Source organism: Setaria italica, chromosome IV, assembly GCF_000263155.2.
Source record: "Setaria italica strain Yugu1 chromosome IV, Setaria_italica_v2.0, whole genome shotgun sequence".
Classification (NCBI taxonomy): Eukaryota; Viridiplantae; Streptophyta; class Magnoliopsida; order Poales; family Poaceae; genus Setaria; species Setaria italica.
The window spans coordinates 24,811,353-24,833,773 of record NC_028453.1 but is presented as its reverse complement, the minus strand read 5'-3'; the positions used below and the strand labels follow the sequence as shown (position 1 = coordinate 24,833,773).

The window sequence follows — 22,421 nt, the reverse complement described above, 5'->3', positions numbered from 1 at the left end:
CTCCTATTAGTGTCCAACATTCGATGTGACGGGAGCTAAAATTTAGCCCCCTCCTCCCAAACGCCCCCTAAGGAATCGGACCAGCCAGACCATTTGACCAACACTTGTTGCACAGTAGAAGATCCCTGAGTCACCATGCGTTTGGCGAGGACCTGCTCAGGAAACTGGCAGGAATCCGAGTGTGGGGGAAGATCAGCTGTTACCTGATGGGTAGTAGGAGGGGCTTTCTTTAGCTGCGAGACGTGGAAGACGGGATGAATCGATGCAGAAGCTAGGAGATCCAATTTGTAAGCGACTGGACCTATTTTGCTCAAGATCTTGAAGGGGCCAAAGAACTTGAAGGAGAGTTTCTGATTGGCCCTAGGAGCCAAAGAGCACTGCACATATGGCTGAAGCTTGAGGAATACAGAATCACCCACTAAGAAGGAGCGTTCTTGCCGACACTTGTCTGTCTGATGTTTCATGCGCTGTTGAGCACGGTGTAAATGTTGATGCAGCAACGCAGACATAAGCTTTTTGTCTTCTATCCAGGACAGGAGATTAGTAGCTTGGGTTTGAGAAGAAGGACAAATGCCCAGACTTTTGGGGGTGTAACCATATAGAGCTTCAAAAGAAGAACAACTAATGGCTGAATGGAAAGAACTGTTACACCAGAATTCAGCATGGCTCAATCAATCCATCCATTTAGAGGGATAAGCATGCACATAACAACGTAAGAAAGTCTCCAAGCATTGGTTAACCCTTTCTATCCGATCGTCAGTTTAGGGATGGTAACTAGTGCTCATGTTGAGAGAAACCTTGCTGAGCTTGAAAAGTTCCTTCCAAAAATGACTAGTAAATATTTTGTCTCTATCAGACACTATGGAATCAGGAAGGCCATGAAGTTTGTAGATGTTGTCAAAGAATGCTTTGGCTACAGTGGCAGCTGTAAATCTGTCATACTTAGTAAATCTGTCAACCACCACCAGGATACAGTTCTTGTGCTGTGAAGTGGGAAGACCCTCAACAAAGTCCATAGAAATAGCTTGCCAAGCAGAGGAAGGTAGAGGCAAAGGTTGAAGTAGGCTTGCATATTTAGTTCTATCAGGCTTGGCTTGATGACAAATTTGACAGGTAGCAACATATTCCTTGGTGTCTGTCTTCATTCCCTTCCAGACAAGTAGTTGCTTGAGATGCATGTAGGTGACAGGGAACCAGAATGCCCCCCTGTAGGAGCAGCATGTAGAGCTGAAAGGAGTTGCAGCTGGAGGCAGGGGCGGATCCAGGGCCCGGGCTGCCCGGGCTGCAGCCCGGGGCGAGATCATGGAGTCCCTTTAACATATGTGTTGTTTAGCCTAACAAAATGAGGTTTAGAAGATAAGATTAGACTATTTTAGGTGTGATTTAACAGCTCAGCCCGAGGCGCAGTCCCGTTCTGGATCCGCCCCTGGCTGGAGGGATTTGTTAGTGCCAATCCACAATCTGCCGTTGAACCGAAGGAGCCCATTTTGCAAAGAGAAGTGAGGTACAGAATTGCTGGAGACAGCCAACTTGGTCAAAATATGCAGTGTAGAAGGGTCAGAGTTATATCCTTCAACAATGACAGTAATCCAAGAAGGGTCACATGTAGAAACTACACATAGTTGGTGGTCATAGTGTGGTCTTCTTAATAAAACATCTGCTACTCTATTAGAAACACCTTGTTTGTATACTATCTTATATTGCAAACCCAAAAGCTTAGTGAAAACTTTTTGTTGCCATGGAGTGTTCAACCTTTGGTCAGAAAGATGAATAAGGCTTCTTTGATCAGTGTAAATGGTGAATTCAGCATGCTGGAGGTAGGATCTCCACTGTTCTACAGCCAATAGAATTGCCAAATATTCCTTCTCATAAGTAGAGAGACCTGAAGTTTTGGGGCCAAGTGGTTTACTAATGAATGCCAATGGATGACCATTTTGAGTTAACACAGCACCAATCCCAGTAGCACAGGCATCTGTTTCCACACAAAATTGTTTTGAGACATCAGGTGTAGCTAAAACAGGTGCTGAACTTAGAGCAGATTTGAGGGCATCAAAGGCAGGCTGATGGTCTGAAGTCCACATAAAGATAATATGCTTTTTGAGCAGGGCAGTCAGGGGTTTGGCAATAACTGCAAAGTGTTTGACAAATTTCCTATAGTAACCAGCAAGGCCTAGGAAGCTGCGAAGTTCTTTAGCATTAACTGGTGGAGACCAAGAGGTAATGGTGGAAATTTTGTTGCTGTCTATAGAAATACCTTCAAAGCTGACAATGTGGCCCAGGTATGAGATTTGCCTTTGACCAGGTATGAGATTTGCCTTTGAGCAAATGAGTATTTAGACAGCTTAACTTGCCACTTATCAGTTGCCAATAGTTGGAGGACTGCTCTTAGGTGTAACAGATGTTCTTCAAAAGTCTTGCTGTAAACTAGGATGTCATCAAAGAATACTAGCACACATTTTCTGAGAAGAGGCTCGAGGGTGGAATTCATGGCACCCTGGAAAAGAGACAGGAACTCCACACAATCTAAAGGACATGACCAAGAATTCAAAATGCCCAAAATGTGTCTAAGATGCTGTTTTAAACTTGTCACAAGTCTTCATTCTAATTTGATGAAACCCAGAGTTGAGGTCCAATAAAGAAAACCAACTAGCACCAGCAAGTTCATCCACTAGCTCGTCAAAGATTGGTATAGGAAACTGACCTCGAATTGTAAGGGCATTAAGATACCTGTAATCCACACAAGGACGCCAAGAACCATCCTTCTTCCTGACCAACAACATTGGGGAAGAGAAAGGACTGTTGCTAGGTCTAATAATCCCCTTGTCAAGCATATCTTGAATTTGCTTTTCTATTTCATCTTTGAGAGCTAGGGGATATCTGTAGGGTCTGATGAAAACAGGTTTGGCACCAGGTACTAATGGAATAGAGTGGTCACAGGATCTTGGGGGAGGGATACCATCAATAGGTGCAGAAACAGCTGAAAATTCAGACAAAAGAGCAATAATCTCAGCAGGTAGATTAGAAGGTTGGGGATTGGCAGGTTGAATTGTTAATGGGAAAACATGGACCATTAAGTATTAGATACAGGAGAATTTATTCCATGCAAAACCACAGTGGTACCCTGGTATGGAATGGACATCCACTTATGTTTCTAGTGCACTTTCATGGGGCTAAACTGCTCAAGCCAATCCATACCCAAGATCAAGTCATAATGGTCCAATGGGATGATTTTAAGGTCAGAAGTGAAACTGAATTCTTGAACAGACCAAATGCCAGCAGGAATATGAGAAGAACATTGTAAAATAGCTCCATTAGCCACTTGAACTCGAATAGGTCCAGGTAATTGTGTCAGCCCGTTCAATTGAAAAGCAAGAGCCTGACTGAGAAATGTATGTGAGCTGCCTGAGTCCACTAAAATGGTTAGGTGATGGTCTTGAATAGAACCCTTCAGTTTCATAGTGCGAGGGCCTTCAGTACCAACTAAGGCATCTTGAGATAAAGCCAAAAATAGTTGCCCTGGATATTCAGATCCCAAATAGCTAGGAGTATCCACAGCTGGTGAGGATTCGTCCTTAGAAAATAAATCAAACAGTTCTTGCACGGAATTCAATTGAACTGTAGGGGAGCATTTCTATCCATGATGCCACTTCTCAGCACACTTATCACAATCCACGAGCTCGACGATAAGCACGGAGGGAGGCAAATTTATCCATCTGAGTCTGGGAAGAGTCTTTTGGAATAGCAGCATCGGGACCACCAGTTGCCGGAACCAATGCTTTGTCCAACCGGGGAGGAATAGGAAGTGGTAAAGGACCTCGATGAGGAGGAGGCCGAGCTGGATAAGTAGCATCAAAGCGACAAAAATCCTGGCATCGTGATGGATCCGCCACCTATTCCTGCAGTAAGGCTAGAGAGCAAGCAGTATCAGAGAGTGGATGGACGCTGAACAAGAATAGTGGCACGAATATCATCCCGCAGGCTATCAATGAAGCATGTGATGTAATACAAAGGATCAGTGCAGTGACCATAAACAATAAGTTGATCAATCAATTCAGTGAATCTAGCAATGTAATCGGCTACAGATCTAAATTGTTTGATGTGAAACAATTGCCGAATCAGGAGCTCTTGCTGATCACGGCCGAATCTAGTGATAAGCATAGCACATAATTCAGACCATGTGACCCTCTTCAACTGTTTATCAACCGATAACGCCCAGCGCGCCGTGGGACTAGACACCTCGAACTGCATAACAGCAACTTTGACCCAAATTGAGGGATCGACACGATACATCTCATAATAATCCTCACACCCAGACAACCATAATTTAGGATTCTCTCCTTCAAACACAGGGAAGTTAAGCTTGGGTAGTTTACCCAGGTGGAAACCATCCTGAGAAGCGGTATCATGAGAACTACCAAATGTGCGGGAAGTAGATCGATGGAAGGGAGGAGGGGGAAAAGCACACGCACCCTTGACTGGGATAGGAGAATGGGTGAACACCAACCCAAACCCCTCATCCCGGTTAGCAGATTTGACGTAGTGCCCATGAGGGCCGTCGGCGCAGGGTTCCGAAGCAGATGGGCGCACGGACGCCGACTTGGGGCTCGGGAAGAGGCCGTGGTCTGTGGATGCGTGTTGATGGACGGAGCGGTCCCAATGACGCGACAACTTGCCGAGTTCTAGCTTGACGTCGTCGATAGCGACGTCGACCAGTGGACGCTATTCTTCAGATGCCTTGGCGGACGACTCCAATTTGATGATACAGTCGCCGTGAAGACGCTCAGCTTCCAGGAAACGCTGCTTCCACTTGTGGTCGCTTTCCTCGAAGCACTTGTGGAGCTCATCGCGAAGCACTTGTGGATCTCGTTGAGCAGGAGTTTGGTGTTGGGGTCCATGGCGCCCGCACGTTTCTGCAGATGAGTGAAATGGTGGTGGGGAGGGAGGGGATCCAGGATCGCGTCTCTGATACCAGGATGTTAGCAGCCAAGATTGGAGAGGAAGGAATCGGCGTGGGGAAGGAGAAGATCTAGAGGAACACGGAAGGAGTTTATGGCAAAGTCATTGTTCATTACATGGATGATGCGTTCATCCGCATCTGCTCCTCTTATCGGAGCTGGAGAACTCACACACGCGACACACTATCGGGCCAACTCCAGTCTGGGCCGGTTACACGCACGTTCGGTATCCTGGGCCGAGCAGAGCGACGAGGCCCAGGTTCCACTGCCGAAGCTATTGTTAGGTTACGCACAGTATGCTGCGCCCTGACACCCCGGCACCGGCGCCTCCACCGGCACCGTCACCGCCCATGAGAAGCTAGCAACCGCGGCTAGGACGATGAGGCAAAGGAGAAGCCATGGGCACACCTTATTGGAGGTCATGGCGGCTAGCTGAAATATTCGAGATCGAGGTCTTTCATTATTATCCTAGCTCTCTATCATCTCTCACGCTAGGCATGCAGTTCTCCGAGCTAGGTTCACTTCGCCATGGCACGGCCTAATATATATAGCAGCTGGTCGACACTAGGCGTCTCAAGACAGCGCGTGCGTGCATGAACGGATGGGTGGAAAGAAGGGTGTGGACGACTCAACTTCAGAATTGTCCTGCACGGCGCTTGATCTACCTGTTGTTGCACCTCGATCGATCGGCTTCTCTAATCTCCACCCAGACCATTACTCATTAACTAGTTCGACCATGCATGGTTCTTAATTGACCACTAGGTAATTGTTGGTACTAATCTGTGCATGAGTTCCGGTTTTGCACTTAATACCCTAACTAGATAGGGTGTGTTTGGTTGGGCTGTGGCTTTTGGAAAAACTGCTGTAAGCTGTGGGCTATGGAAAAGCAGCTGTGAGAAACCAGCTGTGGCAAAAGCAGAAGACTGTTTGGTTAGAGCAGCTGTGAAACTGTAGGCTGTGTAAGAAATACCTGTAATACCCCTAAAGGTCTGTGGGTGTGTTTATATGCAAATTGCTCGTAACAAAATAATGTGTTCACTGATTCACATGTAAATGACTATTTTAGAAAGGAAAAAAAAATAAATTTTATATGTGAAGCTCAAAACTTAAATTTCATGCTATCTAAGACTCAGGCAGAATCTCAGTTAAATAACTGAAACTGAAACTCAAGTGTTCAGTTCATGATCGGATTTTCAGAACACTTATCTCTCAAACAGTGGATCCTTTGAACAAAGTTCCTATCTATCATTTATAAACCTACGTTTCGTCTACACTTTTGTTTATTGGTGCTTGAAGAAATCGTGTTTCTTTTACATGATTTTTACTTGAGAAAGAGGACATGTTTATGTGTACCAAAGCTCAAACTTACGGCAGTAAGAAACAGCAACGACAAGCAGCACTTACAGTAAGAAACAACGGCAGTGCCGCAGCTCGCCGCCGGGCCACCGCGGTAATTATCTTAGCGCCGCCACACGCCGTCGAGTAGCAACGCTAGAGCAACCAGGCAGGCAGAGCTGGCAGAAGGGATCACGATGAAGCTCCACATATTTATAGCACCACCGTTGTCGTCCTCTCAAGCTCCTCCCGTTAGTATCGCCCGCCACAGCTCGCCACCAAATTCGCTGCCGTCAAGCCATCTCCACCAAATTCCTCTCAAACACCATGCTGTGACACCCTCCTAAGCGACCCCAACAACTCCTTGCCCGACGAAATTAGCCACAACGCCGCCATGATATCTCCCCTATTCCGCCACCGCCATCAACACCCCAAGGTGAGAACCCCTTTCCCGACCCTCTCCGCTAAGGGTAGCTGCAAGAATGACTTCGCTGGAGTTCATGGATGCTCTCGCGCGCGCCCGTTGGAGCAGTTACTAGCTAGGGCCGCTGAAATGCCCAACCCTAGCTAGAGCGCGCCATGGCCATGGCCGCTGATGGGGGCGAGCTTGTTTGAACCATGAGCTGAGGATGAGAGCCATGGGGAAAGATGCGCATGCTCGCATAGATGCTCTAGAGTTAGTTGTTGTCCAGGTTTTGGCTGCAGTTTCGCCGGAGTAGTCGCGCCACCATCGTGCGCACGTTGCTGTCGCCACCGCGTCCGCTAGCAACATGAAGTTGCTGTCCCGCGCTAATAATATCAACAGTGGATGCGGTCGGCGACCGAGGGCGGCGGGTGGCGGGCCGCCGGGGCGGCGCGCGAAGGAGGCGGACGGTCGTGTGCGGGGGAGGAGGCGGACGGGACTGCGCGTGGGGACCAATCGAACGGGGGAGGAAAAACGAACCGGTGGCAAGTGGGTAATTTTTGACCCTAAAAGCACTTGAAAGCAGGAAGGTAGGTACTTTTAGTTTTGTACTAGAGTAAAAACAGCTTTTGGGCAAAAACACCTATGCCTTTTAGGCCTTTTGGTTAGCTTTTGGCTTTTGCAAAAGCAAAAGTAGGTTGGAAAGCCCAACCAAAAGCACCTAAGTTAGGGCTTTCCACTATCCTATTATTACTTGACGCTTATTTTGAAATCCGTGTCCGTTGATAGAATCTATTGCAAGGACACGCCCAATACTGCACGGACATGGTAGATATAGCATCACATCAAGGATGAGCTTGACCTGAAAAATGAAACTCAACGGACTAAATTGACCTATCCGAAAGTTGAGGATGAACTTGACTCTTAGTGTAAAGTTGCAGGACCAAAATTCTTTTTTCTTAGAAAAACTATGTAGATATAGTATAGTGTAAGATATTAATCTAGAAAAGATAAAGCAAATAGTAATTGGAGACGAGGAAGTTTTTTTAAAATCTCAATAAAATGCGCTGCCCTAAATTCTTCCGGGATATTCATAAAATAGGATGTGTATACGTGTTCACAAGATTAAAAAAGTGTAGGTGAATTCCAACACAAAGTAAAGATTTCCACTAGAAAGCACCGTGCGTGTACGTGTACAGGTCGATAAAAGAATCATCCACTTGGCTAGTTTGCCGATGTATCAGACAACGCAGACACGGTGTGCCACGCAGCATAAAACACATTTTCCAGCAAAATTTCGTGTGGCGACTGGCGTCTGGCGAGGACAGAGCACTCGCCGGAATCAACCAGCCGAACCCAAATTTGGAAAGCTCGTCGCCCCCGCCTCTCTGATCCGTGGACCCCATACGGAGACCGCAAACCGATTCGAACCCAGGAAAACGCGGAATTTTATTTTCGTCCTCGCCCCCTTTCTCTGACCGAGACCGACCGGAAAGGCGCCCCTCTGCGCAAACGCGAAGGAAGAAGAGGAAGGAACTCGCCGCCTAGGGTTTCCGCCGTCTCTGCCGACGCCACCGCCGATCAGGTGGGAGGGGGACCTCGCCGCGATGCCACAGTCGGTGCTGGTGGAGCGCGCGACGAGCGAGTCGCTCATCGGGCCTGATTGGTCGCTCAACCTCGAGATCTGCGACATCCTCAACCACGACCCCTCGTGAGCGCCTGCTCCCTTCCCTCTTTGTTTAGGCGTTTCCTTTCCGCACTGTTTACCTACGGGCGGCGAGGTGCCGCTGGAGAGAGGCTCGGAGCCCGGTTGGGGCCGTCGCGCCGCTTATATTGTCCTGGTCTCGTAGCGATTCTGTAGGGTAGGCGGCTGGGGTGAGGCTTACGGTAAAATTGGTTTGATTGTTCGGGGGTGGAACTTTTGATGATCAATCATCATGGTCGTGATACTTGAGGCTCAACTTCTTTGGCGTTGTGTTCGTGTTTGTTCAATGGCTTCAATTTCAAACAATTAAACAACGAGGGGTTTGTTTTTCAATAGGTGAAGAAATAGAATTTGTTGCGTCATTTGGCGATGGTTAAATGTCCAGGTTCTGGAATATCTCAATCTCTGCTCCGGCAGAGCTGCGCCATAGTGATGATCAGTCACTGCATTTTGCACACCGTCCACTATTCCTAGTAGCCACCAGATAGACTAGACAGTATGGTCGCTGCATAGCCAGGTGATGGCAGAATTTTAGAAATTGTAGAGAAAGGTCATGCGTGTCGACTTCTGCCTCCGCTAGACACAAGGACTGGAAAAGAATTTTGGTCTGGTGTACTAATTGATGACAGGATTTCTATACTTCATTACACCTGAACATTTTTTTTAGGTTTAATATGAGTTACGAACCTGAATAGTCCTTAGATAATGGGTCAGATGGTCAACCAAATTCAGTTAATAGTGTGACTAAGGTTTGGTGGGGCTATAGCTCCTAGCAGCACCTCAGTGTTTGCAGGCTTAAATAAAATGGTTCAAGTCTATTTTTCAATAAAAAATGAAGACAAAATGGATTACACAATTTGGAGATCTGCCAAATAGGCCCTACCTGAGATATCAGTACGGAAACAGGAACATGGACTGGCAGAAACAAAACATGCAAAGTTTCATTCACCATGGAGTTTTTGTTAGATCTTGGAACTGATTCAGTTTCATCTTATGTTGTCATCTGTGAGATACGGAACTCTTCTATTTTTTAAAGTTGAACTTTAATGCTTCATGAATCAACAGAAAACAAGTGGATAGAATATGTTGCAAAACTAAAGGAGTAATGCAAATCACAATGATATCAATCTGGACCTTGCATGAAATAGTATTTGCTTCATCATACTTTATAGATCGTGTACCCTTTTCTTGGGTGGGGTAAGGGTGGATTTTAGTCTTTTTTAATGGCATCTTGTTAATACATGTCATGTGCTTCAGTGTCTTCTCTCACACTTCCATGTTTCACATAGGCAAGCCAAAGATGTAGTGAAGACTATCAAGAAACGGATTGGACACAAGAACTCAAAGGTCCAGCTTCTTGCGTTAACGGTAAACACCATTTTGCAATTGCCTTGATATCTTTTGTTTACCTATATGAATCATCAGTTGCCAGTTGGTCATGGTCAGAGGAGCCTTTTGATGGTTTTCTAGAAATAAGTTCAAAATTTTAAACATATTTAATTTAGGCTGTGTTTGGTTTGTAGCCCAAACTAGCCACGCCAGATCTTCGGCTGCCGCACTCCCCTAGGCTAGTGTTTGCTTCATGCCTAACCTTGGGCTGCTGCAACTCAGCTATGCTCATTCCAGTACAAATCGTTCGCCACACATGCGGCGAGCTGCACTTAAGCTAGACTGGTTGAGGACACAAAGCAAACAGACCCTTAGCTTCTCTGATGTGCCTATGTTCGTGAAAGTGCAAAATTGTGTGCATCTTTAAGCATTACTTCATTTTATGAATCGATCAATGGCTCATTGATTTCATAGTGATTCATAGTATTCTAGCTCTGCTTATGATTTCAGTTCTTTGTTTAATTAATAAAAATCCCCAGTGTAAAAAATGGTTAACGCATGGAAAGTTACTCAAGAGAGAGAGAACAAATTTTCCTATGTAATGGCCCCGTTTGGCACGGCTCCAGCTCCAAGCTTCACCTCGAACCTGGAGTTTGTATGCTAAAATCAAGAACCTTAAGACTTTTTTTTTTGTCAAGAATAGAAAGGAAACAGTTCAACCACCAAACAACTCAGGTTTATCCACAGCTCCAGCTTCACAAATTTCTGGAGCTAGAGATACTCAGCTGCAAGAAATCCACAGATCTCTTGGGGCTGCAGCTCTGCCAAACAGGGCCAATGTAACCCTAATTTTATCATCTATGAACCTAATGCTTCCTGTTTTAATACTTTATCTTCTATCCTCTTTGATCTGTCTCGGCATACATTAGTTATCCAAGAGATGAATAATTGGATTATGTTATGCAATTTAATTTGATTGCTTGGGGTAGTTCGTACTTAACCTTGAAAGCAGGCAACATGCAACTAAGTACCTGTACTAAGTCAATTGTTTCCCATTTTCCTTTCAGTTGCTGGAGACTTTGATTAAAAATTGTGGAGATTTTGTTCACATGCAAGTTGCTGAGAAGGATATACTTCATGAAATGGTGAAGATAGCTAAGAAGAAGGTCCTTGAACACCTTTTAATCTTCTCTAGTGTAATTCTTAATTCCACTTAGACATGGACACAGTTGTCAGAATCCTGGGAAGAAATTTCTGGGCTTGGGTTTCCTGGTAACCCTGTTCCATATTAAAAATGACACTTAATCCGTTCTTTTATTTGTTCTGTAGCCGGACTATCATGTTAAAGAGAAGATACTAATTCTGATAGATACTTGGCAAGAAGCTTTTGGTGGTGCCCGTGCAAGATATCCACAGTATTATGCAGCATATCAAGAGATGCTGGTAAATGCTATCATATTTTGTTTTTCTTCCATAAATTTTGATCATACGCTATTATCGTTATGTTACAACAAGTACTAACAAACAATAAGTTTATTAGCAGAAGCTAAGTGGTATGTTTCAATATCTGGACAATTGCAGTAGAACAACCCTTTAGACCTTCGAAGTGTTAGTTTACCTAGTATTTAGCACTAAAATTTCTATAACTTATCATGCTTTTACTCCTCAACATATCAGCGTGCTGGAGCTGTATTTCCTCAAAGGCCAGAGAGTTCCGTGCCAATTTATACTCCTCCACAGACACAACCTCTAAGGAACTACCCACCTCCTGCTTTGCGCAACACTGATTATCGACAAGATGCGCCCGAATCATCTTCAGCACCAGAAGTGCCTACGTTAAGGTACATATCTTTACTTTACCATTTATCCATGGAATGGATGTTGCTCAGAACCAACACTTTTCCTTCTCCCACTATATTGTGCAGTCAACCAAAACGCTTTTAAGATAATTCAGATTATGTTTGCAGCTTGTCTGTAGTTTCAGTTCCCATTAAGATTGTTTATTAAAATGGTTAGAACTGCCTTACAGAGAGAAGTACATGAGGGTATGCATGAAATTTTTTATGGAACTGTATTGAGAATTTCTACGCATAAATGCTTTTTTTCCATAGCTTTTCTTTTCTTTTTCTTTCTACATCGCATCCTTTTGAACCAATTTTAGAATGTCATAATTTAATGATTGTTACGATTAGCAGTGTGTTGTTTGAAGAGTTTTCTTTCCGAAGTAAGTTTCAAAATCACATTATGTTTTTTTTATTGCCAGCTTGACAGAAATTCAGAATGCACGTGGGGTCATGGATGTTCTTTCAGAGATGTTGAATGCTATTGATCCTAATAACAGAGAGGTATCTATTTCTGCACTGTGCCTACTTGTCCTCTGGATTTATACATCTAGTAAAATAATGAGATGACCAGTTTATTTGTAAAAGTGTTTGCCTCACATTTTCTTCTTGGATTTCTTTTTATGAAAACTGGATTATGTGTTGACATTTTCCAGATTGTTCGATTGAACTCTAACATGTAGTTCTAAAAGTTCTCTAGTAATCCCTGTAATCAGTATTTCTGAATATTATTAATGACCATGCAGGGTCTAAGGCAGGAGGTAATTGTGGACCTTGTGGACCAATGCCGGTCATACAAGCGAAGAGTGGTCCAACTCGTCAATTCAACATCGTAGGTTACTGCTCTATGTTATGCTTTCCAACCAGCGTATGGAGTAAATGAAATTAGGTAGTCAAACTTAGGTTATGAATATTGAACCCACTAAATACTCTTGATGCCAAGTTCATTCTTGTGTCCTTTTGGAAGAGCTATTAGAATGCTCGCATAGTACTGCCAGTATTTGTGTTAAAATACTAATTGTTGATTCACTATAAGCATAAATCTGTTAGATGTATATGTACTGTTGGTATTTTACCTTTTCTATTAGGGATTTTTTTTGTATATTTCCCCCTTCCTGTACCTGTATATATATGGGCCTAGTGCCCTTGTTATGAATACAAGTGCTATTCCTAACATGGTACAGAGCCAAACTAGGGTTAGGTTTCTTCTCAATCTACCCTAGATCCTTTTTTTCCACGCACGTTGCACTTGCGTGCTATTCTCCCCGCCGAATCTATACTGTTGCCTGCCTGCGTAGCGCCTACGGCCGCCGCCCGTCCGGCTCTCCACTCGCCAGATTCGCCGCCCGCTCGTTGTCGACGCCAGCCCCCGCCGCCCGCTCGTCGCTGTCTCCCACGGCCCCGCCGGCCGCTCGTTGCCGTCTCCCCCTGCCCCGCCGGCTGCTCGTCGTCGCTACCGGCCACTGCCGCCCGCTCGTAGCCGCCGCCGGCCGCTCGTAGCTTGCTCGAGTTCCTCCGTCTAGTTGTCTGGTCCTCCCCGCGTGAAGCGATAACGTTGGATAAGGTTTGCTTGTCCTCCCGCGTGTGAAGATATAAAGCTTCCCGTGAAGGTAAAAAAAAAAAACTGCTGCTCTGCATACTCTCTGTTACTTGTTTCTACAGCGCACGACTGTTGAGTACTAGCAGCGAGAAAAAAAAAACGCTTGCGCCGCTATTCCTCTGCGCTTTCGCTGTCGCTCGCCGCTATTCCTTTGCGCTCTCGTGGCCGCCATGGCTCCTTCGGCTCCTTCCTCTGGTGGTGTCCTAGTGTTACGTTGTCCGGTGCTGTTCAATGGCACCAACTATCAAGATTGGGTTCATCGTCTACGGATTCATATGCGTGGTCTTCGTCTTTGGGAGTTTCTGACTGGCGAGTTGCCTTGCCCACCTCGTCCTACTGCTCCTACATACCCAGTGATTCTTGAGAGGCCTGTGATTCCAGAGAAGGCTACAGCTGAGGAGATGGATCGGTTGCTTGCTGCTTATGATGCGGATGTGGCAAAGCTGCTTGCTGATTATGATGATGGTCTTGCATCGTATGAGTCTCAGTTTACTGCATACAGGACATGGGTTGATGAGGATGCTCGAGATGCTTCTATTCTTGGTGCTAGCATTGAGGACAAGGTTTCGGCTGATATTGTTGAGCTTGATTTTGCACATCAGATGTGGGCTTTTCTTCGTAAGCGTTATGAGCCTATTGGTCAGTCTACCTTTCTTTCAGCCATCTGTCAGGAGCAGCTTGTTCGACAGGGTGATGGTATAGTTGATGATTTCTATGCTCAGATTTCTGCTATTTGGCGCTAGCTTGACATTGGTCCTCAGTTGTCACCGAGCACTTGTCAGTCCTGTCTGGGTCAGCAGTAGGCTCTTGAGCTTCGCTGCACCTACTACTTCTTGACGCGTCTTCGGGATGAGTTTGAGCCACTTCGTGCACAGTTGCTTGCTCGCCATCCTTGTGTCTCCCTGATGGAGGCTCTTGTTGATGTTCGTAATGAGGAGACTCGCCTTCTTGCTGTTGGATTGATGCGGTACTCTTCAGTTTTGGCCGCCAGCTCCTTCACTCGTCTTGCTGTTCCTCCTCTTGTGGTGCCTTCTTCTGAGAGTCGAGGGGGTGGAGGTCTTAAATGTGACTAGTGTGGCAAGGATAACCATGTGGAGGCATATTGTTACAGGAAGAAGGCTCAGTCTCGTGAGGGTCAGTCTCGCCGCAGTGGATGCTCTTCACAGGGTACTAGTGGTACCGGTGGTTCTGCTTGTTCTTCGCAGTGTACTAGTGGTACTGGTGGTTCTAGTTTTGGAGGTCCTCAGAGGAGTTTGGCTGGTTCTTAGACACAGGAGATCATCAGGTTGCTCAGTCACCTTGTTTCTTCTACACCACCGGGAGCTGCGGGTTCTGTGACTCAGCCTTCTGCACCTACAGGTTCTGCTGCTGCTTCTCAGTATTCGACTCTGGGATCACCTTCCATGTTTACTCTAGGTATTTATCCATGGATTCTTAATTCTGGTGCTTCGTTTCATATGACTCCGTTGCACCTGTCTTTCTTCCATACGTTCTCCACCTGGTTCTCCCACTGTACAGCCGATGGTTCTTCTCTTCCTGTTGTAGGACATGACACTCTCTTATCTGACTCATTTCATGTCTCTGATGTTTCTTATGTTCCCGATCTAACCATGCAACTCATGTCCGCTAGCTAGCTCACTGATCATGACTGTCGTGTTATTCTTGATCCTGATTTTTGTTATGTTCAGGATCGTCGCACGAGTTAGCTGGTTGGTACTGGCCCTTGTCGTCGTGATTCTCAGCGTCTTTGGGAGTTTGACTGGCTTCGTCTTCCTTCCGCTGCGCTCGTCAGTCTAGTTGGCTCCGCTTTGGCTGCTTCGTCACCCTCATCTTTTGATCAATGGCATCATCGCTTGGGTCATCTATGTGGCTCTCGTCTGTCTAGTTTGATTCGTCGTGGTCTTCTAGGATCAGTTTCAGGTTATGAGTCTTTAGCTCAATGTAAGGGTTGTTGGTTGGGCAAGCAGATTTAGCTTCCCTATCATTCTAGTGAGTCTTTCACAGTGTCCTTTTGATCTTGTTCATTCGGATGTCTGGGATCCTGCTCCCTTTGTTTCTAAAGGGGGCCATCGATACTATATTATATTCATAGATGATTTTTCTCGTCATACATGGATTTATTTTATGAAACATCGCACCGAGGCCTTATCTATCTACAAGTCTTTAACTGCTATGATCCATACTCATTTTGACACTTCCATTCGTGTTTTTTGTGCTGATTCTGCAGGTGAGTATCTTTCTATAGCTCTTCGTCAGGTTCTCTCTGAGCAAGGCACTCTTGCTCAGTTTTCTTGCCCTGGCGCCCATGCTCAAAATGGTGTGGCCGAGCGCAAGCATCATCATCTTCTTGAGATTGCTCGTGCTCTTATGCTTGCTTCTTTTGTTCCGCCTCATTTTTGGGCTGAGGCTGTGTCTACGGCCACTTATTTGACTAACATTCAACCTTCTTCTGCCCTTCATGGTGAGATTCCTTTTGAGCGTCTTCTGAATAAGTCGCCTAACTATTCCAGTCTTCGTCTCTTTGGCTGTGTGTGCTATGTGCTTCTTGCACCGTGTGAGCGCGCGAAGTTGATTGCTCAGTCTGCTGAGTGTGTTTTTCTCGGCTATAGTTTTGAGCGTAAGGGATATCGTTGTTGGGAACCGGGTGGTCGTATGATGCAGATTTTTCGGGATGATGTTTTTGATGAATATCGTCCTTTCTATCCTCATCCTTCTTTTGATGTTTCCTCGGCATCTTTGGTTGATCCACTATCCTTCTTAATATTACTTGATACCTCTATTGCTATCACACCTTTATCACGTCAGGTACCTCCTCCCTCCTCCAGTGGTTCCCCCTGTAGTCTCCTCGCCTGTTCATCGTGCTGAAGTGCTCTCTTCGGAGTCTACTTCTCTGGACTATCCTATTGTGGCTGCTGATTTTTCTGTGAAGCCACCAGTGACACATGTCTATACTCGTCGAGTTCGGCCTTCTGCTGTGCCATCGTCTTCTGCTGTGCCATCTTCTCCTATTGAGGCCTCTCTTTCAGAGGATTCCTCTCCTTAGTAGCTTCTTCGTCGTAGTCATCGCCTTCGTTGAAGTCCTAATTGTTATTCTCTTTCTGCTTATGCTGCTACTGTTCTTTCAGAACTGGCATCTTATCGTGATGCTCTTCCTCATCCGGAATGGCAACATGCTATGTCTAAGGAGATTGCCGCTCTTTGAGCGCACTCATACGTGGGATCTTGTTCCTCGTCCTGCCCATGTGCGCCCTATTACATGTAAGTGGGTTTATAAGGTCAAGAACTGCTCTGATGGATCTCTTGAGCGCTATAAAGCTCGTCTTGTTGCTCGTGTCTTTCAGCAGGAGCATGGTTGAGACTATGATGAGACTTTTGCTCTTGTTGCTCACATGACTACTGTTGGCACTCTTCTTGCTGTGGCCTCTGTTCGTGAGTGGTCCATCTCTCAGCTTGATGTCAAGAATGCCTTTCTTAATGGTGAGCTGCGTGAGGTCTATATGTAGCCGCCACCTGGGTATTCTGTTCCTGAGGGTATGGTTTTTCATCTTCGTCGCTTGCTTTATGGGCTAAAATAGGCTCCTCGTGCGTCTGTTCGTGAGTGGTCCATCTCTCGTGAGTGGTCCATCTCTCAGCTTGATGTCAAGAATACCTTTCTTAATGGTGAGCTGCGTAGCCGCCGCATGGGTATTCTGTTCCTAAGGGTACAGTGTGTCGTCTTCATCGCTCGCTTTATGGGCTAAAACAGGCTCCTCGTGCTTGGTTCCAGCGTTTTGCCTCTATGGTCACTGTTGCTGGTTTTTCTGCTAGTGCTCATGATCCTGCACTTTTTGTCCATACTTCGCCACGTGGTCGGACTCTTCTCCTTTATGTTGCCTTTGTATATTGCCTTTGTCAAAGCCCATCTCAGTGAGCAGTTTCTTATATCTGATCTTGGTCCTCTTCGTTTCTTTCTTGGGATTGAGGTTTCTTCTACATCTGAGGGTTTCTATCTGTCTCAAGAAAAGTATGTTCAGGATTTTCTTGATCGAGCTTCTCTTACTGATCAGCGGACTGTTGAGACTCCCATGGAACTTAGTGTTTATCTTCGAGCCATTGATGGTGAGCCTCTTGAGGATCCCACTTGTTATCGACATATTGTTGGGAGTCTTGTTTATCTTGGTGTTACGCGTCCTAATATCTCCTATGCTGTGCATATCCTGAGTCAGTTTGTCTCTGCTCCCACTCATCTTCATTATAGTCATCTTCGTGTCTTACGTTATCTTCGTGGGACTCTTTCACACCATCTATTCTTTCCACGCTCTAGCTCCTTACATCTCCAAGCATATTGTGATGCTACATGGGCTAGTGATCCCTCTGATCGTCGATCTCTTTCTGCCTATTGTGTTTTTCTAGGTGGTTCCCTTATTGCTTGGAAGACTAAGAAGCAGGTAGCAGTTTCTTGTTCGAGTGCTGAGGCTGAGTTGCGTGCTATGGCACTTGTGACGGCAGAGGTGGTTGCTTGAGGATTTTGGTGTTTCAGTACGGGAGCTATTAGTATTGCCCGTGATCCGGTGAAGCATGAGCTTACTAAGCATATTGATGTGGATGTCTCTTATACACGATCACAGGTTCAGGATGGGGTCATTGCTCTTCAGTATGTGCCTTCAGAGTTGCAGTTGGCTGATTTCTTTACAAAGGCATAAACCCGTGTTCAGCACAGATTTTATCTCTCCAAACTTAGTGTTCTTGACCCACCTTGAGTTTGAGGGGGGGGGGTGTTAGATGTATATGTACTGTTGGTATTTTACCTTTTCTATTAGGGGGTTTTGTGTGTATTTCCCCCTCCTGTACCTGTATATATATGGGCCTAGTGCCCCTGTTATGAATACAAGTGCTTCCAAGAATGGTTCAACCCTACCTATTCTAAAAAAATGCAGTTGTTGATCAGTACATTTTAGTATGGAGAATTCTCATTAGCATTCCTTATGAATTTTGTGTGGTCTACCGTCTACAAAGCCTGCATTGAGATTACATCCTTGAAGTCTTGAACTAGATACTCAAAGCATGACTTACAATATCCTGTGCTTTGTTTTCATGTGAGAGTAGAATGGTTTTCTAATGCTTATTTAATGGTGACAGTGACGAGGATCTGTTGAGTCAGGGCCTTTCATTGAATGATGATTTGCAGCGTGTTTTAGCAAAACACGATGCAATTGCTGCTGGCATAGCCGTTCGGGTAGAAAAGCCAAAAGCACTCCCAGCCCGTGCTGACAGTTCTCCAACAAATCCAGAGGTGACAAAAGAGACAGATCAAAGGTTGTGTTATCTCTAGCAATTTCTTTTTTTGATAATGAGGGTTTAGTAGCCCTCGAAACAGTATCTGAACGATAATTCTCTGACTTGACTTTTTTTATAAACATATGAACTTGCCAGGCCTTCTAAAGATTCCAGTAGCGTGACGCCATTTGAGCAGTTAGCACTTCCTGCACCGCCATCATCAAGTGGTTCGAAATCTCATGTAGAACCAGCTGTTAAACCTAATATTGACCTACTTAGTGGAGATGATTTTTTCAAACCAGAACCTGTTCATTCCCAAGCCATTGTTCCTGTAAGCAATCAGCCTGCAGCTTCAGCTTCTTCAAGCCACAGTACTTTAGACCTTTTAGACATGTTTTCAGATAGCAATGCTATCAATAGCACCAGCCAGAACCCTTCCATGCTGCCTATGCCAAACACAAATCCTAATCCCTCCGCAGCACAAGCCTATCTTGCTCCACAGCAACCTGTTCCACCACAGCAACCTGTTCCGCCGCAGCATCCTGTTCCACCGCAGCATCCTTCTCCATATTCTAATGGCTTAAATTCGAATACATTGGCACCCTATGATCAAGGCTCCAACTTAACCTCAGCAAGTTCATGGAATGGGCAGTTTGCTCATGGAGCGATACCACCACAACAGTCACCAAATTACGGTACTAACAGTGTCTTATTTAATCTAAATTTGAAGCTTCTAAAACATATATTAGCTTGGTATTTATTTTTGTTTGTTTTACTCACTTTTTGTCAGTAAAGCACTAAAAGCAGCTTCTGCTTGGTAATGTGAAAATGGTACTTAATGCCTAGTTATTTTTCATCAGTCTAGTGTTTCAAAGGCATCGCCTAGGCGTCCGGGTGGACCCAGCTCGACTTGGGGAACCGGTCCGCCTTGTCGCGTAGGCGATAAGGTGTGCTCAGGTTGCCAAGGTCGCCCTGTCGCCTTTAAAACACTGCATCAGTCTATAGTTGCTATGTATATGCCTTTCTTATTTCCTCATTTTTCTAAGCTGTTGACCAAAGCACTTGCAAAATATCTCTTTTTTAGAAAAGAATTATGCTATAGTCACCACTTACCCTTTGTGTAATTTGAGACACAATAACATCACCATTTGCAACTTAGCCTAGCACCAAAAAAAATGTTGATAAAAAACACGAAAGAAGTAGCACAATCTACCTCAATGCCAGACAGCCTGTTATAAAGTTAGCATCAAACAGGTTGAGTTTTTGTCTTAGCTTCTTTGTATTTACCATGTAGAAGTTATTAGTCCTCAGATATTCAGCTATTGGCTATTGGTCTTTGACAGGTCAAGATGAACAAACCAGCGACCTTCCGCCACCACCCTGGGAAGCTCAGCCTGCAGAAAGCGAGCAATTCCATGCTAGCCATCCTGGTGGTTTGTCAGTTCCACCACAATTCGGAGTTAGCCAACCCCAGCCAGTTCAAATTGCCCAGCCTGGGCAGCAGGTTTTACCTTCGCAACCAATGCCAACAGGACAACCAGGAGGGCAGTTTCAGCCTGGACTAGGGGTTCAACAACAATATGTGACGCCAAATACACCATATGGAGGAATGTTTCCGCCGGTGCAGGGCAACCAACCAGGCATGTACCCCCAGCAGATGGCAGGAGACATGTATCAGCAGCAGATGTATGGTGGCCAGATGGCCAGTTATGGCTATGGTCAGCAGCCTGGTGGCTACTATGTTCCAAATGCTGGATACGCATACACCAGTGCAAACGAGCTGCCTCAGAGGATGAATGGGCTCTCGATGCAAGACAGCGGTCTGTATGGCACAGGGTCTTCCCTCCAGCAGCGCAACAGGCCAAGCAGACCAGAAGATTCACTCTTTAGTGATCTTGTTAGCATTGCCAAAACAAAGCCTAGCAAAACTGCATCAAATAAGCCTGGTGACTTGTAAAGACGAGTGATTGCTTACTACCAGTTTCGGCCATGGTGATAGCTTTCGCTCAGAGTATATAAGTTATTTTTCAATTTTTTCCCTATTGGAAAGTAGCAGGTGAGAGTTATAGATTCTGAGGATTCATAGCGAGTGTTCGGCATAATTTTATTTTGTTTGATTCTTGCAAGCAATTATGTTTTCTTTACTAGTATTCTGAAGTTCTATGTGTGTACATATAAATATCCAACCAAAGGAAGGGGAAAAAAAACACATTCTTGTTACCTGAGGCCCCTGTCTGTTATCAAGAGGAATGTATCAGGTGAGTTTGGGTTTCGTAGTTTTCAAAATTGCTTAAGTAGGGGTTCCGTAGAGTGTCAAAGGTGGCGTTAACATACGATTTTGCTCGTAATTTTGAAATTCCTTTGCCGAGCTGTTGGCTCTACTTGTTCAGCAAAGTTGTGAAACTTGGATGTGCGTGTGCACGTCTCTGTCAGTGTGTGTGTTTGTGTGAGTCCCATAGGGACTCACAAATCCTATGTGTTCGAGAAAATTTGTGAAACTTGGATGAGTTTTGTGTTTTGGTTCATATTGATGGGGTGAAAAACTTGTGAATGAATTCATGATTCACGAACCTGTATATTGATGAACTAGAATGAGCAAAGCAACTAAACATGGTTGGACCATTGGCTACATGAAGCAATCAAGCAATAGGTATGTACACAATGACCTATATTTGAACCAGTTTTGGAGTTCACTTCTTTATTCTTAGATCGAAGTTCGGTTGTTGCACCTTTCTTTTGATTTTAATTTGTTTGCTAAAATTTTGCAAAATTTTATTCAGTTTGGTATTTGAGCCATAAAAACTACAATTCTGATATAATTAAAAAATGATCCCCACAAAAATACAATCATAAGAATTGGATCACAAGTGGGCCTACTTAATTACCTTGCATGCCTAATCAAATGGTCAAAATAGATTTGCTAGTATTAATTACTTTGCATTCTGTGAATTGTACCAGCAAAAAGGTACCACGTGTAAAGTTACCAAGGTCATTTGGGAACGGTACTGTTTGGAAAAAAAAAACTACAATTGCATTCTTCATTGTACGGATTATGTTGGTAGTACGATCAAATACGAGGTTTGGTCAGGTTTTATTGAATCTTTCTATCCTTATATTTAATTATACTTTTTTGAAATTGAATTTTATCATTTGTTTCAAATTTGATATACAATTAAATACTTCGTGCCATGTTGGTGTTTAGATCTAGCAACCTATCGAAAGGGATGCCCGAGGTAGTGTTTTGGTTAGTGGGGCTCGTCGAGATCAAGAACTCGAAGGTAAACGCAGACACATGATTTAGACAGATTCCAGCCGCTAGATTGCGTAATACCCTATGTCTGTGTGTTGGTTGAATTGAATTGCTTTGGAGGAGATCCGTGCCTTGTCTTATATTGCCGTGGGTAGGGTTAGAGGTCGGTTGGTTACAAGAATACTAGTCGAATACTACTAGAGGAGTTCTACTCTTATTATAATGAGTACTTTCCTAATCCTTGACTAGTTCGTGTCTTTTTATGTAGACTACGCCGTCCTGCGCTATGGTCTTCATGTCAGATGCATCTCGGTGTCCAGCTGCATATTTAGGACTGTCCAAACCTTTTGTTGGGCCTATAGATGTATGTACGACAAGCTCCCCAGTACTTTTTAGTCAAATGCAGCAGTTTTGAGTACTTTTGTAGACTTTACTAACTAGTTTTGATGCTCTTCAAGCACTTTATCTGGTTGAATCTTCAAATGTACCTGAAAACTGCCATGTGGCTAGAATGTGCTCAAGCCTCATTTAACTCACTCTCGTATCCTTCAATCTTGAACTTTATAGGGAAGTGCGACGAAAGTCGCACTCCATATGGAGTAGCCCCCGAGCCTTAGGTTGAATCAAAGAATCAGGCTGAGGGTCAATCCATAATTTGCATTACCTTCCCCTTAAAAACCCAGAGAAAAAACCTGTTTATCGATGGACACATGACACACAGCCCCCGAGCCTTTAGCCGACTAGTTT

At 44.8% G+C, this 22,421-nt stretch overlaps 2 protein-coding genes across 2 annotated transcripts in view; one reads left to right on the top strand and one right to left on the bottom strand.

Moving 5' to 3' along the window:
* LOC101777161 (xyloglucan endotransglucosylase/hydrolase protein 3) overlaps nt 1-4,895 on the bottom strand; it is a 6,741-nt gene extending 1,846 nt beyond the window's left edge. Inside the window, exons 1-2 of the mRNA XM_022826105.1 lie at nt 4,764-4,895; nt 4,175-4,389 (exon numbers count right to left, since the gene is read on the bottom strand). Coding sequence (XP_022681840.1) covers nt 4,175-4,389; nt 4,764-4,895 — 347 coding nt within the window. The remainder of the gene's footprint in view (nt 1-4,174; nt 4,390-4,763) is intronic.
* Nucleotides 4,896-8,162: 3,267 nt separating this feature from the next.
* On the top strand, nt 8,163-20,646 carry LOC101776749 (TOM1-like protein 9). Its single transcript, XM_004965415.3, has 10 exons — nt 8,163-8,404; nt 9,688-9,766; nt 10,795-10,893; nt 11,057-11,170; nt 11,405-11,568; nt 11,991-12,072; nt 12,315-12,400; nt 18,287-18,463; nt 18,581-19,119; nt 19,768-20,646. Exons 1-10 carry the CDS (start codon nt 8,301-8,303, stop codon nt 20,379-20,381), a joined length of 2,058 nt encoding a protein of 685 aa, XP_004965472.1. The 5' UTR covers nt 8,163-8,300; the 3' UTR covers nt 20,382-20,646.
* The last annotated feature ends 1,775 nt before the right edge of the window (nt 20,647-22,421 follow it).

Excerpts from the sequence above, each read along its gene's own strand:
- LOC101776749 (XM_004965415.3), top strand. The coding sequence starts at position 8,301 with ATGCCACAGTCGGTGCTGGTGGAGCGCGCGACGAGCGAGTCGCTCATC. Across the intron at positions 11,171-11,404 it reads CAGCATATCAAGAGATGCTG|CGTGCTGGAGCTGTATTTCC; the intron begins GTAAATGCTATC and ends TCAACATATCAG. Across the intron at positions 12,073-12,314 it reads TTGATCCTAATAACAGAGAG|GGTCTAAGGCAGGAGGTAAT; the intron begins GTATCTATTTCT and ends ATGACCATGCAG.